General features: G+C 47.9%; 1 protein-coding gene across 1 annotated transcript in view; it reads right to left on the bottom strand.

The window, feature by feature from the left end:
* LOC119435129 (protein brunelleschi-like) overlaps positions 1 to 22358 on the bottom strand; it is a gene marked incomplete at its 3' end in the record, with an annotated part of 38860 nt that extends 16502 nt beyond the window's left edge. Inside the window, exons 1-2 of the mRNA XM_037702065.2 lie at positions 21927 to 22358; positions 2362 to 2470 (exon numbers count right to left, since the gene is read on the bottom strand). Coding sequence (XP_037557993.2) covers positions 2362 to 2470; positions 21927 to 22203 — 386 coding nt within the window. The remainder of the gene's footprint in view (positions 1 to 2361; positions 2471 to 21926) is intronic.
* Between the last annotated feature and the right edge of the window lie 963 nt (positions 22359 to 23321).

The following is a 23321-nucleotide window of genomic DNA, read 5'->3' as shown; positions in this document are numbered from 1 at the left end:
TGACCGACGCGAAGTGTCTAGAACTTTCTGGAAGACACGCGGGCATCAGGGATTAATCTGGAACCTTCGATGACTCAGGTATAAAAGCTACGCGTCTCGCCGCTGATCAGATTTCGACGACCGCCGACTGTGTTCGCCGCTTTCGTTGTGCTTCGAGTGTAGCTTGCTTCTGTGGGCACAGGTTCGCCCATTAAAACACCAGTTTCGTCATACACAGTTTTACGACTGTTTCTTTACCGTCACTACTACGTGACAATATGTTAGCACCGGTAGAATGCAATGATTGTACACTTTTCTCTTCAACGACAGTGGTAAGCTCCCAGTCAGGACTTGGCAATGCCTGCCGTATACACTCCAACCCAATTTTATTCTTCTGTAAATTTCCTTCTCATGATCAGGGTCCCCTGTGAGTAATTGACCTTGATAACCATACTCCTTTACAGACTCTAGAGGCTAACTGGCAATCCTGAATTCTCTTGCCAGGCTATTGAACATTATCTTTGTCTTCTGCATATTCATCTTCAACCCCACTCTTACACTTTAGCAGTTAAGGTAGATTATAAAAGTAACCACAATCACATATAACCATTGCCAAAGCAGCAGTTAATAATTGGTATGAGATCTCAGTCACTTTCATATTTCACCAAAACAGTTTGCATGTCAAGTTAAAAATGCAGATGAATGAGCTATATATTTCACATGCCTTTCTGTACCTAGTTTTTTCTTCAATTGCATTATTTATACTTATTAGGACAAGCGCCTTGTCCTGTCGTCTTTCACGTGTCCGTTGTTTTTGCGCTAAACAAGTAATTATGAATTGCACCAACTAGCCCGCCAACGCATTGTGCTATACTTATTGTGCTGTATTGACTTAATGAATGTTTAATTGTATCATTTGTATATGTACAAGTATGTATATATGTCTGTATTAGGTGTAGATTTGTATCCTTTTTTTTTTGCACTGTTATCTGCTGTGCTCGTGGCGCCAGGAGCCTAGTCAGGCGTGCATAGTCCCCCTTTTGCTCCGGCGCCATGGCAATCTTGTATTGTCGAAATCATAATAAACTTCATAATAAACTTCAACATCATGCCAGTTCTTGTGGCAAAAATGAGATCAAAGCCGATAAAGCTGAGCATCACAATGTAGAAGTAATCAGTCAATATCACAGTTGCCGCAGCAGCAGTTGGCAATCACTATGAGATCGAATTTCCCAGCGCCGCTTAGGAGCAGGTTCGGAGCAGTTACTAACACAAATGACAGTTTGGAGCAGCATGCAGCAGCACTTCCATCGCTGATATACCAATCAGTGCGAGACACTACTGCACCTGAAATGTTGGTCGCCGCTGTTTTACAGCGAAGCTGCTCTCGTAATAAGGGCGATTCACCATTACAGCTCAAATCATCGTTCAGTCCCTTCAATGAAAGGTGCTGGGCTTAAATGACAGAATCCTTCCAGCATACAGTTAAACCTCTATTACTGAACTTGAACATAACAAAATTCTCAATATAACAAAGTATTTACCTCTTTTTAACTTTTCTTCAACACCATGTATTTAGAACCCCAGTATAAGGAAGTGTGTTCATACGCGATTTCAATATAACGGAACTTCACTGCCACTGTGAAGAAATATCGAGACAATAAATAACTCAGGTGGTCAAATGGTTCAACTGCAAGCAGCTGCTTGCCAACGCACCTCTCAAAGTGCGCGAAGCAGCATCATGTCACACATAAAGTCCAAGCGCATCATCTATGAGGTATTCGCAGTATGCTTTGGGTGCGAATGGCGGCTTGATGAGTGCCGTCTTCCCACGCAAACAAGAGGAGGGGAAGGAAGACGTCTGTGCCTAAGAAAACGTAGTCATGTTGTCCTATGCACTTTGTGTACATCATGTGTTTTTCATAAGTTCACAGACACAATGAGTTAAAATAGAGTGCCTACTTTTCTCAACCTTCCTGCTGCGCAGCGATGTTACGTTGCAGAGCCATCTTCCATTCGTCTTTCAGACGGTTCAAGACGTGTTCCATTACTTGGGCTCGAAGCTGCCCAGAAGTCTACATTGACTGTCTCCAATGATGGCTAAAATTGGAACACACCCTTAGAACCACACTGTAATCTTGCTTATGGTTGCAGTATAATTTTAGGCATGTCTGCTTACTCTATCTGTGTCACTATTTTCTAGCGGAGCCTTTTGCTCGATTCTATGCCACTTTATCATCCACTGTTCACAGCAGGCGGACCTCATTTATCATGTGGGCGGAGCATTGCTCTGACCAAGTGTGAAATGAAATAGCATCGCAAAATATTGTGGCCCTGACCTTCTTTCTTGTAGATTTCATAAATGCCCACAATAATCCTCACCTTGGTGCCCCAAAGAGCAGGCAGCGCGAGTCAATGGCAGTCGGGTGCTGTTGCAAAAGTTGCTCGTGCAGACGACACAGGGCCTCTACACCATCCTGGCCACACTCACCTGCAAGCACAACATTGACAATACAGTATAGACCACTTATAACGTAACCGCTTATAGTGCCAGGGCCGGATATAGTGCAGTCTTTTCAGACTCCCGCTAATTTTCCCATAGCACTCCATGTATACACTTATCGCTTATAGTGCAGTTGCAGGAAACGAAATACCGGTTACAGTGCGGCCGCCTGGGAGTACGGAAGTCAGCGGAGACGGCGAACGCTCCCCTCAAACGGGCGCCCCAAGAAGTGCTCCAGGAAGAAAGAGTGACGAAGTGGAGGAGAAGGGCACGTGGTGCGAACAGCCAGTGAGGCTGAAACTGAGTGCGAGTCGTGAAATATCACAGCGCGCATAGCGAGCGTGGGCCACGAAACTGCCAACGCCGGCCAAAGCTCGCTTCACGATAACGGCAGTAAACGAAACTTCGGGGAGCGGGCGGCGCCGGCACGGCACGGCACGGCGAAGGGCGCACGCGGAGACCGTGGAATGAGGGAGGAGGGCGGCAGGGAAGCGGCAACTCCGCCGCTTCAGTGGCTCCCCTCGGCCTCCCTCGTAACTCCTTCACTTTCGACTGTCACCGTGCGCACTCGCCGCCGCTCCAGCCAGCCCGGCGCCAGCTCCCCGAAGTTTCGTTTTCTGCCGTTATCGGGAAGCTGGCGTTTGCTGGCGTGGGCAGTTTCGTTGGCCGGCCTAGGACAGCGCCGCTGCTTCCCTCTGTGCCGTAGCCACAGCGTGCAAGGTCAACACGTCACTAGAAAGTAGAGGAAGCATAAAGGAGAAAGAAGGGTTCACTGCCATTTTCTACGCGTGGCTACGGTAGCGTGGCTGAGACGTCGGCACGTACATGAATGTTCCGGCGCAATGCAGAATCGGCGACCTTGCCATCTGAGAGAGGGTGAAATTACCGCTGCGTTTTTTGTTTTTGTTTTTGTTCGCGCGTGACATTGAGGGGTCTCTTCTAAGCTTTTACTCTGTAGGCCGCTTCACATGCTGCGACTGGAGCGAAAAAAATTGGTGTGATCGCACGCGTCGCAATGCGATTTTTGGCGGTGCCGGAGCAGTGCCGGTCGGAGGCGCCACCACGTGAATTATTTCGAATTAACGAGATTCGCCTGTAAATTGAATGCAAACGTTCTAGCCGCATTCCTAGACTGTTGCATACGCGTGGCGGCTCGGTGCACATGTTTTGCATATGTGCAGGCCTTGAAAATTGTTGCTTTGGTTAAAGTGCGGTACCGCTTATAGTGCGGATATTCGCGACTCCGGCGACTTACGTTATAAGCGGTCTACACTGTACTGTGTTTTAATCACTCAGGTCCCATCATATTGTCAATGCCTTGCCCGTCTCTCGTGAAGGAGGTCAACACCTAAGGCATGCATGCAGATAGAGGGCATCACACATAACACGACAAAATTTGAAGCAGTTTCTTTAAATTCTACGCAGACAAAACTGATGTTGCTCATATACTTTGGGACACCAAATCGTCGAGCTTAACAATTTTTTTGAATGCAGAATCACCTTGAAGCAAGCTGGTTATGACCTTTCAGCAGTTTTACGGCAATGCTACTGTTTTTCAATATAATTTCTTCTTGGGCAAGTTGTAGAGTCACTGCAGCACAATTAAAAAACAAACAGAGGACTGCACAGCGTGGGTGCTACACTCGTACGAATTACTCGTATGCAGAGAACCCGTACACATCATTCCCTTCTGCCCGGCTAAGAGACTACACTAAAAACTCGTTATTTTTTTTTTTTCATTTCAAAATACTGCGAGCTATCTATCTGACCCAAGGCGGAGGTACAATATGAAAATACCAGACAACTGATAGAAGTATACAATCACAAATACAATTTGCAAGCTATCATTACTGATACAAACAGTATCAGTAACACAATACGCACATTTGTTTAAAAGGAAGAAAAAAATTGCTCAATTGCGGCAACAAAATCACTTGATGCAACAGTAGTGGCAGGAAACAAGTTCCAGTCCTCAATAGTTCTAGGAAAAAAATTAAACTTAAAGCCCATTGACATTAGATTTTCCTGTAAGGTATTTATGAAGAAAAGTCGAACGAATAATCTTCCTTTGATTTTCTAATTCCGGTACGTGGTTTGCTGCCCTAAGAAGGGAAGGTAAATTATGTTTTTTATACTTGCCAAATAAATCTCACTGCCTTCCGGTTAATCCGCTCCAGGTGCTTAATCTCCTTCTTATAATAAGGATCCCAGATGACTGCAGCATACTCTAATTTTGGTCTCAGACAGGCAACTTAGTCTGAAGCGGAGCATCTTTTTGCTTTCTTTTAAGAAACTGCACAATGCCGACGTGCAAACTTGAGTGATGTGGTTTGCCTAATTTATTTCCTGGAGATAATGGCGCCGAGATATTTATATTCATCCACCTCCTTCACTGCATTGTTGCCAACTGAATATGAGAACATGCTGGGAAACATCATCCTTGTTACGCGTATAAGCACGCTTTTCTATACATTTATTTCCATACCAAAACCAATTAAAAGTAGCGATAATAGCGTCCTGTAAAATTGTATGGTCCTCCTGTGATTAAATTTGTTTATAGATTACACAATCATCCGCAAACAATTTATGATTACCCCTTCTGGTATGATACTCACTAAATCATTAACATATAAAAAAAATAGAAGAGGATCAACAAAGCTACCCTGTGGGACACCAGATGTCACTGTTAGTAAGTCTGATGAGTGACCCATTAATTTCATCATATTGCTTTCGGTTAATAAGGTATGCTTTTATCCAGTAAATCATGTTTTGTGGTAGTCCCATCTGCACCAGTTTATACAGCAATTGTCCGTGCGGAACATAATCAAATGCTTTTCAAAAGTCTAACCCCTAACCGACCTTCTAAAGAAGGACAGGCCCTTCTCGTGGGGCCATGACCAAACGGCTGCATTCTCGGCGCTGACCAACTTGCTCGCTTCACCGCCTATATTGGCTCACTTCGACCCATCTGCGACTACTCAAGTTCGCATAGATGCTAGTCTAGTGGACATGGAATCAGCATCGTCCTCGTTCAGCACGTGTTACTACATACGCCAGCCGCCTTCTATCCACTACTGAATGGAACTATTCGATCACAGAGCACGAGTGCCTTGCGTTGGTTTGGGCTGTCGGAAAATTTCACGCATATTTGTACGGCCGCGCATTCTCGGTTCTTACAGACCACCACGCTCGTTGTTGGCTGTCATCATCGCTCAAGGAACAAACTGGTCGCCTTGGTCTCCAAGACTACAGGAATATAATACTCAGCGTGCGTCCGTCTACTTCTCTCCTGGTGTTTGCGTCCTGAAGGCTGGGTTCCATCGTTTCTACTGTAAAGGCGTTGATTAGGCATCAGCCTTTTGGACCGACCGTTAGTTCAAGGCCCGAGATCTCAGAACGAGCGGCGTTTCTCGAGGAGAGCGCAGGAGGGATTGACCCACTAGACAGGGCTGGAGAGCATGACCCACTATGGCGTTCGTATCCTTCGCTACACTACAAATATAATACCTTTGAGGTAATTTATAAATCTGGCAGGCTACATCACGATGCCGATTGTCTTTCGCGCCCTCCGGTGGACCCTTCTAGCCTCGCTGACTATTCCTGTGTGCTCGCCATATCTGATTTATGCGACATCGGCAGCGAACAGCGTCGGGATGAAGCCCTAAAGGCTAACCTCCATGCAGCAAACTTTCGCGACGAATTTCACATGATGAAAAATCCAGCGCAAAGCGCCGCTGCAAATTCGTCACACCACACTCCATGCAACCAAGAGCGGACGAACGCCGCCAACCATGCGGTCGACGCCGCCCGTGAGGAGTCACTGTGGTCAGAGGAGCTAGGCTATGAAAGCGACGTTTTTACACATAAAATAAGGCACCTGAAATGAAAAAGTGCGTACATAACTGTCCTCTGTCAGCCAGAACTCTTTTTTTTCTTTTTTTTACGCGACCCATTGGTATTTCGCCGATAGTAACCCGCATCTGTGACCCTGTGTTTGTTTATGGCTCGCTCTGCTCGCCAACAGTTGAGTTTCTCTTCTGTCAGCTTCCGCCTTCAAGCCTGCCCTGCCATTCAGGAAGCACGGAAAGCTATTATGTGACGACGGACATGGCAATCGTCCGTCGAAACCGTCTTCTCCAGTTGAAAAAGAAGTTGCTGCATTGAAAAAAATAAAAGCAAAAGAGAAGGAGCGATGCATCGATAGCGGCCATAGTCATCACTGAAACAGCTGTAGTCAACCGACTTTTCCAGAGAAAAAGATCCCGGCATGTACCACCTGATGGTCACCCCTGTCAGCGCGCCGCAATTGTCGCCACGTGGAAGAGGTTTAACCACCCCGCGAGGCGCCACACAGGTGGCACTGATTTTTACTATTGCGGTTACGCTGCATCGCAAGAGCTGGGCAGAGGGTGTATAAAAGGCACGTGCCGAAATGGGAGGTCCCGTACGTGGCTTGCGAGAAGGCTCTCTTTTGTCTCCTAAAGTAGCGAGCCGCCCCATATGCTGCTCGCGTTTTTCTCCGATGTGCCAATGAGCTACACCCTGCAAACGTCAATCAAACGTCTTTCCAATACACAGCGGTACACAAGGCTGCAGGTATGCATGGACAGAGCATCACTGGGAAGCGAAGCCTCGAACTACATAGAGTAAACAAAACCAAGCAATGACCACATATTTACTAGAACATTGAGGCAGAACAACAAACAAGGAGGAGAAACAGCGCTGGAAAACAAGCGTTTGAAGCAAAGGTAGGAAATAGCCAGCAGTAGCCAAGCGTCAATAACCAAAACTCTCGCCGACGGGCGACCAACGAAAGTCAACCTCCGTGCTGTGGTCCGACTGGCCCACGCTCTCTGCCGCACCCTATGACTTCCGGTGGCGACGGTTCCCTGGGCGGCGAATATCTGGAGAGAGTGGATAGGCAGCGAACAGCCAGTTTTTTTATGTCAGGCGGGGGCAGCTGTTGCTGAGCGGCTGCCTCCGAAAGTTTGTTGCTTTTTCGCTCCATGGAGGTTGGCCTTAAAGTTCACCATTCAGCAACTCGCTTCTGCATGTTCTGACCCTTCTCTATGCCAGTATGTCAACGCAATGAAGTTCTATATTGTTGCAACATGAAACCTGACGGGCCAAAATTTTGCTAGTTATTCCCCAACACCTGCGTACCACCATTGTTCAACATCTACATGCTGCTCCAACTGCAGGACACCTGGGCGTTTCACACACCTACGACCGCGTGCGACAACGGTTCTTTTGGCCTGGATTGTATCGTTCTGTGCGCCGATACGTTGCTGCCTGCGAGCGCTGGCAGCGCTGCAAATGTCCTGCTCTTCCACAGGTTGGCCTGCTTCAACCTGTTGACATTCCACTGAAGGGTCCTGCAAGTTTGCCAGCCAACACAATGTGTGACGGTAGCTCACAACTTTAAAGGCCAAAAATTTGTAGTAGCCCAAATTGCAAGGCAATCTCTTTCTGTCATTGAATAATTGGCTTCCGCTTTCTATAGTAAGCAGCTAGCATAAGCTATGACCCTTTCAAATCCGTGTTTCCTTTGTACTAGCACGGCACTGATGCCTACGCTAGTCGCATCGGTGCAAATTTCCGTATCGACGCTTTGTGGAAGTGGGCGAGTATTAGTGGTGAATGCAAGCGTGGTTTAGGCTCTTGGAATGCTTCGGCTTGCGGCGCTTGCCGCTTGAACTAGACGTCAGATTGTGTGAGATAGGTTAATGACTCGGCGATGTGACAAAAGTAATTGATGAAACACCTATAATAGGCACACAGGGCAAGGAACCTGCACCCTCCCTTTTTGTCGGTGGGCTGTGGAAAGTTAGCAATGGCAGCTGTCCTTCTGTGGATCAAGATGGATTCCAGATTTGCTGATGACGTGGCCCAGGAACAAAAGCTCATTGTAGATTAAGCAGAACTTTTGTGGCTTCAGAGTGAGCCCTGATGACTTGATGGCGTCTAGTACTATCCCAAGCTACCTGAGGTGATTGTCGAAATTCCCAGCGAAAAGAACGTCATTCAAGTAGATGAGACGGGTCTGCCACTTCAATGCTTCTCACACCGTGTCAATCGCGCGCCGGACCGTTGCAGGCTCCAAACACAGTCCGAATGCATGACATTGAACTTGTAGAGGCCGTCCGGTACAAGGTGGGGCGGAGAGGAATCGGCAGCATCAGAGAGCTCGGTGTCCGTAATATGTATCAGTGGTTGTTCGCACGAAATGACAGCAGATGCAGCTGACAAGAAATCCCAGCCTAAGATGATCGGATGAGCGCACGACGAAAGCACAGTAAACTGTATATGATGGCAAATTCTGTCGATGAGGACACGAGCAGTACACTGTCCGGTAGGGTAAACGGACTATCATTGGCGCCACATAAGACCGGATCAACATACGGAGTTTGCTTTTTTCGTAGACGGAAGCATAGTTCGCGATGAATAACAGAGAGGGCGGTGCCAGTGTCAATAAGAGCGTCGACAGAAACACCTTCCACACAAACAGCGAGTAAATTAGTCGGGCGAGCAGGAGGAATTGGGACAGTTCGCAAACGAGCAGTTTCTCCTCCAAAAACTGCAGTGTCTAGTTTTCTGGATGGTTGTCGAAAGAAGTGGAGGCAGGACGCAGGGGCGATGAAGTACGGTGGAACGGAGACGGGGAATGATGATGGGGTGAGCGAGAAGACCGGGACATGTTTTGAGACAACGGAGGTGAGGACGAGCGACGTGACGAGGATATATAGGGTCCTGGAACGTAGGCATCCGATCTGATCACATAGTCTCTCTCATAGGCGGAATAGCCATGTCGTTCATCATGCTGGCCCCGGCATCAGAAACGAGATATGACCACATATGCCACAGTAGAAACATACTGGGCGGGAAGGGCGCCAGGTAGAGTCGTATGGTTGCACGGGGGCCTTCGCTGCCATCGAGGATTGGTGGTTGCAGACAACGGTGGCAGGTGCCGACATAACTGGGACCGCAGGCCGCGAAGCAATCTCGGCGTAAGAAGGTGCACAAACAGGCGCAGGGGACCGGGCATGTGTGACACTTGGCATGGACGCCAGTTCTTCTTTAATAATCTCGCGCAAACTGGGAGGAGGAGCGCGCAGACGCAATGGCGGTGTTGGCCGGAGCATGGCCGTGAAGCTACTCTCGCACAATGATGCGGATGAACGCTCGCAATTCGTCGTTGTCGGTAAGGTGAGCGTCGCAGGGGGCGCGTGGAAGACGAAAGGAGCAGATCGTGGCAAGTCGTTGGCAAGTCGTGATGATGTCACTAACGGAAGTGGGTTCTCAATAACAAGGGCGTGAAAAGCAACGGAGTCGATGCCCTTCAGGATATGGCGGATACGTTCCACTTCGGGCATGTCACTCTGAGCGCGACGGCAGAGGGCCAGAACGTCTTCAATGTAAGAGGTATAAGATTCCTCGGCTCCCTGGATGCGGGTAGCGAGCTTCTGTTTCGCTACTTCGGAGCGCCCAGCAAATGTGCCAAATATCTGTCGCAGCTGCGCAGTAAATGCTGGCCAATCAGGGAAGTCGCGCTCATGGTTGAAAAACCAAGTTTGGGCCCAGGTAGAAGGCAACATAGCGGAGCTTGCGAGACTCGTCCCAATGGTTGCAAGCGCTCACCCTGTCGTACTGGTCAAGCCAGGCTTCCACGTCTTCACCGCATAGGCCAAAAAACCTGAGGGTCGCGTTGCGGTGCGGTGACGGACCAAATAGGCCCAGCTGGCGGAGCTGAGGTGGTGGCAGCAGTGGATGCGGTGGTTTGTGCCATGACTGGTGTTGGCGAGCACTACCGTCGACCAGAGCGGAGCTCCAGGGGTGACCGGTAGAGCAAGAGGACGGGGATATCAACGCACGCTCCACCACTTGTGAGAAGACGATGCCTGAGATGAAGGCAGAGCTCTTGTATTGTCACACAGCGCGAGACAGCCCACGAACACCAACCCGACAAAATGATGATGATCGTGAGAATGGGTATATACACATGAAGACGATGATGAACTGCACAGTTAGCGCTCACAATATATATTGACGCGAAGTAAGCTGCCCACTACAGGCACCGATCGTCACAAGTCAGCTGCCCACTACAGGCACAAGATCGCCATAGAGAAGACGAAGGGCGCAGGTGTGCGCGCGTTCTCTTGAGTGTCGGCCATCATTAAAGAAGGCTGTTCTCTTTCGGCGAGTTCGTATTAATTATCTTCGTGACATTTTACTGGTGGAGGTGCTGGGTATATGATACCATTGCCGGAGATGCAGCGTACCCCTGACTCATCCCCAGTGAGTAGTCCGGGAGAGATTACTCCTGTACACGTACGCACCAGCCGCCGTCTTCAAGGGCTCCAACCTGAGCACGGTCTGTCGCCCGATCGTATCCGGACGATGAACCTGAGCCCACAGCCTCCTGCTGCTGCGGCTGTTTCGCCGGCGCAGATAATCTTCTACCAGCCACAGACGCCGATTGCATTCTACGGAGATGCTACTGAAGACGTGGAAGACTGGCTAGACCATTTCGAGCGGGTCGCCGAATGCAACGGATGGAACGAAGACCGCAAGTTGCGCAATGTGTACGTCGCGCTCCAAGACTCCGCGAGGATGTGGTTCCATAACCATGAAACGACATTGACTTCGTGGCACGAATTTTGACAGCAGCTGGTCGCCACATATTCCAACATGGACAGGAAGGAGCGAGCGGAGCTAGCAATACAGGCAAGATTCCAAGCCCCGAACGAGAGCGTCACCACATATACTGAAGACATGGCTCGTCTGTTCAGATGTGCAGATGCCTCAATGGCCGAAGATTAGAAGGTGCGACATTTGATGCGAGGTGTGAAGCAAGAGATCTTTGCTGGACTTATTCGGAATCGGCCCACAACACTTGCAAACTTCCTTGCTGAAGCAACAGCAATGGAAAGGGCCCTTCGACAGCGTGCCAGACAATACAACCGCAACGTGATGGAACTTTCACACAGCCCCTCTATCATGACCTCGGAAAACCACCTCGAGGACTTACGCGAATTGATCAGGGCTGTGGTAAGAGAAGATCTCCACAAAATGCAAGTAACTGACGCGCCGACAGCCCGAATTTTTGTGGCGGAGATAGTGCGCGACGAGATTAGGCAAGCCGCCCAAGCTCCTGAACGCTATGAGGCACCACAACAGCGGGAGCCAGTCCGAATGACTTATGCGGACGTCGTACGACGAGCGTCGCTGTACGGCCCCTCAAACATCATGCGCCCCTCCGAACAGACTGAAGTAGTGTTCAGGCATCGCAGTCCACCGTCCATCGAGGAGTCGAGGCCCAGAAAAAGCGACGTTGGCGGGCTCCTGACATCAGGCCCTATGTTTTCATTGCGGAGAGGCTGGCCACGTCTACAGGATGTGCCCCTATCGACGCGTGGGCCTCCGCGGGTTCCCTCCAGGTGCACCTCGTCCACGACCTGGTCAGCGCCCGATGGAGATAGAGAACTTCATCGCGAGTCGCAACAGTTCATTCGAGCAGCGAAGGCACGAGCCCCGTTCTGCATCGCCTGCTCGATACCGATCGCCAAGTCCCTCATTTCTTCGAGACGCTCGTAGGCGTCGTTCACCCAGCCCTGCAAACCCGGAAAACTGAGTCCAGCGACCTCCGGAGGTGAGGCCGCTGACGCCGAGCACTTCGAATATCCTCCATCACAACGACAACGAATCACCGACGTTCAGTCACACTCCAGTGCCCAGAGGCAAGTGGGTTACCACTTGCCTCTGGTAACCAGTCAGACATACTGGTTACCATAGACGACGAAGAAGTTACCGCTTTGACACTGGTGCGGACAGCTCGATTATGAGCAGAGAGCTTGCGTCAAAGTTAAAGTTTTTACGCAGTGGACTGGGTTGCATGTCCGTACTGCTGGAGGGCATCTATTAATTCCCGTGGGCAGATGCACCGCTCGGGTAAATATTCGTGGATTTACGTATGTCGGGGTCTTCATTATTCTGCCCAGCTGCTCGAGGGACTTGATACTCGGCATGGACTTTCTACAGGCGAATGGAGCCATAATTAACCTGGAAAAATCGAGCTACGGCAAAAGCCATAGCAAGCGACGCTGGCGACGAGAATCCCACCGAAAACGCCTTGCGCATCGTCGAAGACAGCATAACGCTACCGCCAAGAAGCAGCCTACTGACCCTGGTAACGTGCGACGCATTCGACGGCTATGAGGGCATCGCCGAGGCAAACATTCCGTTAATGCTTGAGCGGAACATCTGCATTGCACGGGGCCTCGTTCAGCTTCAGCACAGACGCTCATTAGTCCTGCTTACAAACTTTAGCAACAAATATCAGCACTTACCGCAAGGCACAGCTGTCGCCTTCCTCCATGATATTGCTGCCTTCACTGATGCCGCCTCGCTAGAAACTGCTTCCCCTAATTCATCGAAAGAGGCCAACCTGAGCGATCGCATTCAGAACCCGGGCTTATCGGAATGACAGAGACAGCAGCTACTGGACCTTGTCAATGACTTCTCTGGCTGTTTCTCTACCGAGTCTAAAGTACGGCGCACCTCCGTTACGAAGCATTGCATTCCTACGGACGAGTCAGCACGCCCCGTTCGTCATCATCCTTACCGCGTTGCACCTACGGAAAGGAAAGTGATAAAGCAAATGATAAAGCGAAAGAAAGTGATCAAGAAATGTTAGATGATGCGTGATTCAGCCATCCATAAGTCCATGGGCATCACCCGTCGTTTTAGTTAAAAAGAAGTGCAACACACTACGCTTCCGCGCAGACTACAGACGGCTTAATAGTGTCACCAAACGCGAGCGACGTTTATCCTCTTCCACGGATCGATGACGCTCTGGACCGTCTATGCCACGCCCAATTTTTCACCTCGTTGGATCTTAAGTCTGGGTACTAGCAGATCAAAGTAGATGAGCGTGACCGCGAAAAAACGGCATTTGTGACTCCTGATGGATTATATGAAATTAAAGTCCTCCCATTCGGCCTGTGTTCCGCACCTGCCACATTTCAGCGGATGATGGACACTGTTCTCTCTGGACTGAAATGGCAGACGTGCTTAGTCTACTTAGACGACGTTGTGGTGTTTTCCAGAACGTTTGATAAACATCTCGAACGACTCAAGAATGTACTCCTTGCAATCAGCAAAGCAAATCTGACTATCAAGCCTGAGAAATGTCATTTTGGCTTTCAGGAGCTAAAGTTTCTCGGACACGTAGTCAGCCCCCGCGGTGTTCGGCCAGACCCCGTTTCCTACGTCGTCCACAGGAAACAAATGGATAGTCATCGCAACGGACTACCTAACGAGGTACGCAGAAACCAAAGCTGTGCCCTGCGAAACCGCTACAGAAGTCGCGATGTTTTTTGTCCATGAAATCGTACTACGTCATGGGGCCCCTTCCATCTTAATAACCGATTGAGGAACTGCGTTTACTGCTGACTTAATGCAAGAGATCGCCACGTTGACCCACACCAATCATCGGAAAACCACAGCCCATCACCCACAAACTAATGGATTAACCGAGCGCCTCAACAGAACTATGGCCGATATGATCTCGATGTTACGTGACGTAGAGCACAAGTCATGGGACCAAATTCTACCATACGTGACATTCGCTACAATACGGCTGTGCAGGAAACCACCCAATTCTCACCATTTGAACTGGTTTATGGGCGCTGCGTAACAACACCTTTAGACGCCATGCTCCCGGTAGACAACGGAACAACAAGAGTGACAACGCTGCCGACATCATCCAGAAAGCCGAAGAAGTTCGACAGCTTGCTCGCAACCGCATCCGCAACCAGCAGAGTGCCGACGCCCGCCGTTACAACAGTGGCCGAAGGAACACCCAGTACGAACCCGGCGACTATGTTTGGGTGTGGACACCCGTCCGTCATCAGGGCTATCAGAAAAATTACTGCGCAGATACTTTGGCCCGTACAAGATGGTCAGGCGACTCAGCGACGTGAACTACGAGGTCGTCCCTCAGAGTACTACTATGAGCTCGAGCCGACGGCGAGCACGAGTCGAGATTGTGCACGTAGTACGTATGAAGCCGTACTACGCCTGCAAAGAAGTGCCCCTGTGATTAACTCTCTCCCACGCCCTCTGTCGCCCTTTACCCTCTCCAACCGGCGACCGGGACGGTCGCTTTTAACGTGGGGAGTAATGACGCGAAGTAAGCTGCCACTACAGGCACCGATCGTCACAAGTCAGCTGCCCACTACAGGCACAAGATCGCCATAGAGAAGACGACGAAGGGCGCAGGTGTGCGCGCATTCTGTTGAGTGTCGGCCATCATTAAAGAAGGCTGTTCTCTTTCGGGGAGTTCGTATTAATTATCTGCGTGACAATATATATATATATATAGTGTAACGGTAACGAAAAAAGCCGCAAGTGAAAGAAAAGGAAGGGCAAGCAGAAGGATAGAGTAGCAGTTGGTCAGGGGGATTGGTTGGTTTTGGGACGCAGCTTGGGGTATGTTGTGTACCGCTTGGAACCTGTTCAAGGCGCCGGACTACCGTTACATATATATATATATAGATATATATATATATACACATATATGTACATATATTAGAAAGAGATGAAAGAGGGGGAGGTGTAGTAGTGGTCGGCGGAAAATCCCACCCTGAAATAAATTTCTGGCTATGCCACTGTATATAAGTATGCATCATAAGGGCAAAAGTGCCTTTCTGTTGCAATCATGGCCAAGTTTAGATAAGTTAGCGGCTTATCCATGTTATCTTTATCTCAATGTCCCTTTTTCTTGGGCCTTGCTGCATCGTGGCAAAGCTATCATTTCTTCCACCTATATTGTCATTACAAGCAAAATAATGCAACATGTTTTTCAAGCAAAGCTTGTATTGGCTCACGAGTGTTGGTGCCATTGAAGGTGTGGCCACAAAAAACCCGTCTCGCGCAAGTGAAGGAAAATGACGAGAAAGTTTAAGAAAAACCGCTGGTGAAACACGTGCGGCGCACGCCCGTAACACATGACGGGTGCACCCAATCAGGAGGGGCGCGCACACGAGGAAGGACAAAGGAACGAAAGGGCCTCTCGTGCCTTGTGTCGGGTCTCCTTTTCAGGGCACGCTCGGCGAATGACGCGTTGTTCGATTGGTAGCGGAACTGGCCGCTTTCAACGAGAAACGCCATCAGCGTTGCCGGGAGCAGGCTCGTGCTCGCCATGCAGATCCTGCGTTCAAGGCAGCCCAAGCCCAGGCTCGGTTACAGTGGCTGGCAGCGGATCCCACATTAAAAGACCATCTTACCGAAGCCCAGCGTCACCAAAGGGCAGCGAACCCCCGAGGCCAGGGAACGCGACACTCAATTTGAGGGTACGACAAGCTTTGTGTGCCCCCTGTTCCCGGTAGGGGACTGGCCAACAAATTTTGTAATGTTCTTTTTCCAGTGTCTTTGTGAGGTTCTGAGAAAAATTATAGATGGGGTTTTTCTTTGTTTGTATTTTTAAATAATGTTAATATTCCCCAAAACTTCACACCTGAGGCAAAATTGTAAATATGCATTGGTTTTAGTAGATAAAAATTTGTAAATGTAGCAACTTTTGAGAAGTGTTGCACACAAATAAATTTTTCCAAAACACTTGCGTTTTGCACAGAAGCCTCAAACATTGTTAGCTGACTCTTCTTTGCGTATTTGTTGTACAGAAAAAAAGGCATTCTTTGTAACCGCAATATTTTGTATATCACATTCATGTGAATTTGCGAGAATGCCTGGTGCGTGAAAATGGCACCTCAAAGCTGAAGAACGGTATTTTTTTTTTTGTCCTCCTAAAGTATCAATTTGCCAAAGAAGCCAAGTTCACTTTCGTGCTACCAAGTGATATGCACATAATATATAAAATGTTCAATGGAATCTAAAATGTGACTTTTCGGACCCGTATTGATCTCTTGTGGAATCACTCTACGAAATTGAAGGCTATTATTCTGTCGGGATAGCCACAAACGAAACATCCTTGAGGAGCCAAAGCCTACTTTACGCTTAGGGATCAGCTTGTGGTACACAATGGTCTGAAATGGCAGCATTGTCTAGGGATCCCCAAAGCACTCCGACATGACAGGAACGAGCAACTACGCTTGACACATATGGGCACTCAGAGCACACTACAACATGTATGAGATTGCATATACTGGCCTGGCATGAATGCCAAAATCAAAGATCATGTTGAATCATGTGAAGTGTGTCACAAGAACGTACTGGCACCGCAACAAGGAATGCTAAAGCCTCATCCACGGCCAAATTTCCCCAGGGAATGTGTAGGATGCGACATACTAGAACACAAAGACAAAATATTTCTAGTGACTAGGGCAATTTCTGGGAGGTTGAACTCCCCGTGAGCTTCCGTGTTATTCGCAAGTTGAAAGCACACTTTATGAGACATGGTATATCAGCAATTCTTGTCACAGCCAACAACCCCAAATCCTCCTGCAAAGAAGTAGATAATGGAGTGGAGCGATGGAATGGAGCTTGAAACATTAAAACTTGAAACATTGAAAGTTGAGGATAATGGTATGGCTGAAGGTGTGGTAAAGACTGTCAAGTCGTTTTTCAAGAAGGCATAGGAGAAATATGGCCATGTACAACTGTGAGTGATGTCATGTGCTTGGCCCAGTTGGTGTGGGCTGCTACAGATTCCACAACTTGTCCTGCGCAGCAAGTAGCCGCGCCAACATCGTCAGCTACCTCGTCTGCTTCTGTTTCCAGGAGCCTCGTCTTGTTTTGCTGTCTGCCGCGATGGGCAGAACATTCAAGCCGCTGGCGTGTTAAGCCGGTGTGTAACCTTAACCCTAATTAAACCGCTTTCCTACTTTGCAAGTCTCCCTGCCTTCGGCCCAAGCCTCACAGAACTTGCATTTCTCAATCACCACAACAGGCCCCTCCAACATATCAACGCCAGTCCAGCAGAACTCCTCATGGGACGTGGACAACCACGACAGCCGCACTACTGGAACCAAAGCTCGTAAATGCAAAACAAGTGCACTATTTTGACCGCAAGAAATGCACCATGATGCTCCGCTGCAACAGACATGCAAAGGATCCATTGAAAAAAGGACAAAGTGTCTCCACCTATGCTAATGGAACATGGTCAAAGGGTAGTAGATCATACAAGATGTGAGTAGGTAACAGCATTCTGAGGCAGCACAACAGAGTGCATTTGGAAACAGCACAACCATGGTGATGCCTGCCCGTGTGGCCGCACCGCTTGTGGACCGAGTACACGAATCGCAGCAGCAGAAAGTATCAGCTCCTCTGCGTTCAAGGCGGGTCACCACTCTCCTGGAGAGGCTCAATGACTTTACTCCTGATAAGACTCCAGCACAGGAGGACATTACGTGATGCACATCCAGATGGTGGCTATCAGTTGACAGTAAGCACTCATCCTGTATTAGTGTCAGTAACATGGTGGAACACTGTCAATGGCAGTTGCCATTCATTTGGTAGAACATTGAAAAAAATGTTGTGAACCATACCCTGAAAGCTGCATGTTATTAGAACACTACTGAGAGCAACTTGCCCGTCACACTAGCCAAGTTTTTCACATATATCAACACGACGAGTCTTGGCTTTAGCGTTCCTTCTGTAACTCTACACTGCAGTAAAATACGCTACTTTGTCGAATGTGTGATTGCCTGCCGACAGCAGTGGCCGGTGATGAAATGGTGTTCTTATGATGTCTGTGCAAATTGATATATTGCAGTTCATATGCAATAAACACTGGTTGTTAGTCAGATTATTTTCACTATGTCCCGTCTTTTGCACTGTTCAATTGTTTTACTTTGATCAATTGCGTGAAATAAACTTTAAACTTGAAATCCATTTGCGTAGGCAAAATCTAAAGCTCCCTACTTTCTCAGTACACTGCACGCATTACGGTCTGGCGAGTCCACGTGTCGTATGCCCCCCCCCCATGCACATTTAAAAAATTTTTTTATTTGTACATACTGCATAGGAGGGCTGTTGCAGGAGTGGATTAATAGAGTGGTGAACAAAACATAAAGTGAAATCAACAATGACTCTTACAACATTGGCAACTTCAAATATTAGTACAACAGTCAAAGCAGTGGAAAATCGTTTTCTTTAACCCTTTTAGATGCCAATGCATTCTGTTGACTGAAAACTTACTTCCACCGCATTTATTGCATATTTAGAATCAAAAAAAGCATACAGCTGCAGAATAGATCAAAATTTTTCAATTTTTTAGTGAGTTATGTCCTTCCCACTTGTTTTAGTAAAACATTTTGAACACGTTATTTAAACTTGCAACACGATTCCAATCGGAACAGTTTCAAGATGTATGCGACACATTTTAAGTACCATTGCTTTCCTCAATGCTATTGCTGCTGACGCACTTTCTCGGCGTACATAATTGTGTACACAGCGTCTTAACGGATTAATACTAAAATCAGTGAAACAGTGAAACACATTAAGCATAAACTAAACATAATTTAAGCAGTTACACACACTGGTTTTCAAAAAAGACACTTTCAAGTTCACTTATTGGGATTGAACAAAGGCAGCCAGGTAAGGAATTCCACACTTCTATAGTGAGGGTAAAGCTGCACTTGAAAGTATTTGTAGAGGCATAAAAAGAAACATGATTAAGCTCGTGGAAGTTACGCATGGAAGATGCACGGCCACTCGATGAAACGCACTAGGTGCAACCTTCCAAGTCGCGCGGCGAAGTATGGGCGGAGTAGTGAAGCGAAAGTTGACATTTGCCTTCGCTCTTTTAGATGGGGCGCCATTGCTGCAGGACTGCTCTCCCTCCGGGAAGGCACCGCGAGTCAGTATGGAACAAATTCTCTGCACGCGTTGGAGAGATTTCGCGTCTCGCTTGCACGCCTTTTGTCCACACACGTGGTAGCATAAAAGTGTCTAGGTCCTTATTGTGTTGCATGTGGTGCTATGCCGTGCAAGTGTTGAGTGCCGCTGTGTGCTACTAACGCAAGAAAAGATCCAGTAATCCGGTACCCTGAGTTCCCATACGAAGTAGAAGCATGGCTGAAAAACATTTCGCGACAGGGAACAAGTGGCAAAGGAAGCATTTGGGAGCCGAGTGACAGGTTTTTAATTGGTCTGTTCGCTTCACTTCACCGGCTGCCACACTGACGAACTCTGTAAGGTGTTCCTAAGCAAATTGTTACGGCTGCTACTGGCAAACTGGGCAGGGGACCTGAATGCAACTGCGGAGCGGTTATAACAGATCTACAAGCCTCTGTCATGGAAGGTAGTACTATTTTAAAGCTGTTGAGCGAGGTGCTCTTCCGTGGCTTCACATCGTGAAAAAAAAGAAAATAGCAATCTCCCTCCCTCGGCCTTTCTTTTTTCTTCTTTTTTTTCCCCACCATTGCAATTTCTGTATTCATGCTGAACAACTTTTTTCACTGCATCGTCTTTAGATAAAGATGCTACACGTCGGCTATGTGGCTGAATGTACGATCCGTTATAAACTGCTATCTACCCCATTTTTCTAGAAAGGTGCAACTAAAGAAATCTAGCAAAAAATCTAGCAAACCTATGTCATAACGCATGCATTTGTAAGAAGTTTCATTTTACGTTTCTTTTCTTACAAGCAAGCAAGTGCATCAAGCGAGGCAAATAAATGAGTACATTCAACAAAAGGGCCCGCTGTATCAGCAGTACTGCCACTCCATAAAGAAGTCGGCAGTTCTCTTGAACGCTGGTCACATGGCCCAAAACCAGTGGAAAGGTGCGCCGTTCAGACCCATGTGCGCCTATCATCGGCCAGATACTGACTCCTGGGTATCGTATCCTTCATATCCTTGCAGGCAGCGTTGAGATTTTATTTTATATTTTGTAAACAAAAAGCACAACTCTCACGTCAATAAAATGTAAACGCGAAGCGCAGCGGCTGTGCGAAGCCGAGCGAATGCCCCCACCCTGTCCCGGAGCAATGACGCCATTCCGGTGGCGAGGAGAACTAGGCGCCTCACACCGGTTTCAGGCAATGTGGCAGGCCGCACCTCGTGCATTTCATTGAGCGGCCATGGAAGAAGGCTTGGCGAAAGATTAGCAAGCTGTGTTCGAAGTATGATAGGACATGTTAATTATGTTGTGCAGAAATGTGAATCATTACCCGTCGCATCGTATGGAAAGTAATGCAAGGTTCAGAACAGGGAAGGCAGACGAGGGTGATAAATAGCAGCAATACCAGTGAACCCCCCCCCCCCCCCTGAAGCGGACAGCTTTCTTTTCAACTGCTTGTAGTTTGATAATCTGATTTTGGTTATGGGATGACTGCACTGTGGCAGCATAGTCGATAATGGGATGAATAAGAGTTTTATACATAAAAAGCCTAGTACCCTTCTGCATGGTACGATGTAGGTATCCAAGCCGTTTCAAGGCCTTAGAACATGTCTGGCCAATGTGTGCAGACCATGATGGATTGCGAGCAAACGTTACACCAAGGTTGCCTTGTCAAACTGTGGTTAAAGATAACAGAAATGGGCTAGTTGGCCTTGATTCATTTTTGAAATGGCTTTTCCAGTGCAAGAAAAAACACGGACGACAGAGAAGCACACTGTCAGCGCTGTCCGTGTTGTTTCTTGCACTGGAAAAGCCAATTCAAAGATGAATCTGGTTAAAGAAGATCCATTCAAGAAATATGTCGCAATCACTGGCGCCACTCTTTTCGTAAAGGATAAAACAACCGTTCTTTGGAAATTAATGTTCATTTTCTATTTTTCCCACAAAGCACCGAAAGAGGCAAAGGAATCGTTCAGTAGCTTATGATTAGTGACAGTCAATGAGGTCGTATAAGACACAATCGTCACCATAAAGATGAGTCTAGGAAGAAACATTTTTTTGGCAGGTCATTGACATAAACTAAAAATAATAAGGGACACAGGACTGATCCTGGGCACTTCGATGTCACGTTAACGCAACACCTAGTCGGCCTACCGACGTGATGCGGTGAAAACCATATTAACGGTGCTGGTACAATTAAAATCACAGGAAGATGGTGTGTATTTAAAGATAAGGTAGCACAGTTAAACAACAAGCGCAGGCAATGCATGGATCAGAAGTTTCAAAAAAGATGGCCAGCCTGAACCCAAAAACCGTTATTATTTGCTTTCCGTTTCACTTCGGAGTGAAAAAAAAAAATAACGTTCCAGTGCAGTTACGGTTCGACCAAATTTTTCCCCCATTTTTTTTCCCCCCCCCCCCCCCCCCCCCAGTTTTCGGTTCTGCTTCGATAGCATGGGCGCAGGTGTGCGTTACCTGTAACTATTACCTGTAAGGTATTAACGTTACCTGTAACCCCTCCCCTGTGTTGGCACATCATACGGCATCGAGCCCCTCGGTTTTTCTGTCATGGGAGCTTGAAAGTGACGGAATGAAAACGACGGGCATAACCCCGCCGGGCGCATAGCATTGAGACACCCACCGACGCTGAGCACCCCGAGGACGCGCCGGTGAGCCTGGAAGTCACCCCAGAGGCTTCCATCGGCCGGGTAGCTGGTCGCGTAGCGGAGCCACACGCCGCGGCTTCCCTCGGGCTGTTGCTGGTCGCTGAGACGCGTACAACGGACGCGCCTAATGTGCTCCACGGCGCGCTCCCAGAGCACGGTGCTCGAGACGTGCGGCGACAGTGGCTGCACCAGCACCAACAGGCACTGGTGGTCCTCCAGCCGAGCGTCGAAATCCACGGCAGAAGAACTCATGATCAGCTGGTCGCCGGCATGTTAACTACACCGCAAAACAAGGAACACTTCCATGCGATTCAAGCTTCACCACACCCCCGTACTGTTCGAGCAGCTGCGGATCCAACGCTATCACAAAGCACCCATACAAACTTGGAGAAGGGAAACCGTACCCACGACCTACTGAACTCCAGACCTGCACAGATCTATCTGCTCCAGCACACCTGGTCTAGTTCGCCCCTTTTGCCGGTAGGGATAGAACGTACGAGCAGAGTGGCGCTAGTTATAACCTGTTCGCTGTCGTCTGCTTCTGTGATCTGTTCCAGTGCTCGTGCCGCTATTTCGGCAGCCGCAGATCGTTTACATTGTTTGTAAATGCATAAATTCACGAAGATAAAAAAAGAAAACAAAATTTGCGAATGATTGCTTCTCATTTCAATCACGAGATACAGAAGGAAGAGTGGTGCAAGAAAGGAAAACAACGAGTACAGCCGGCAGACGATAATATTTCCTCCCATTGCCTTCGCAGTAGGGGGGAAAAATCTGATTACCAGAAGATTCATAGGATAAAATATGGTACAATGGAGTAATAATGAAATACAATAATAAAGAACTTGATATATTGATATGAACAAGGAAATTTAAAAGAATCACGCAGACGATATGTATACGCAGACCACACACAAACTGCGTGAATCTGCAGATGCTGCAGAAGGCATGTAACTTCAGCCTTAGCTACATGCAGCTTGTTTAAGTTAATTACAGATGAGATAACGTAAACGATCATATTATGGTATATTGCTATGTGCCATCATGTAAATCAGAACAGAACAAACAGTTTCATAAGAGCTTTGCGATGCATATTTGACGGGCCGAACAAATACGTAAACGCACGTAAACAATTACTCGATCAGTTAGTTCTTTTTTTTTTTCTTGTGTAAAGCGGCGCGAAATTTCTGCATAATGGCAAACCTAGAAAGAATTCGTGTACTATTTTACGCGTTATTACTTACCACTATAATGAGTACACTTAAACAATTTTGACACGCTAGCTGTTGTCTTCGCAAGAAATTGTCACATATGCTAGCAGTCCGCTACAGAAGAGCAGGCGCACACATTCGAACGCCGCCCAGCCACCG

The sequence above is a fragment of the Dermacentor silvarum genome, unplaced genomic scaffold (genome assembly GCF_013339745.2).
Source record: "Dermacentor silvarum isolate Dsil-2018 unplaced genomic scaffold, BIME_Dsil_1.4 Seq473, whole genome shotgun sequence".
In the NCBI taxonomy this organism is placed as follows: domain Eukaryota; kingdom Metazoa; phylum Arthropoda; class Arachnida; order Ixodida; family Ixodidae; genus Dermacentor; species Dermacentor silvarum.
The sequence above is the reverse complement of the archived record's forward strand: the minus strand, read 5'-3'. Positions and strand labels throughout refer to the sequence as shown.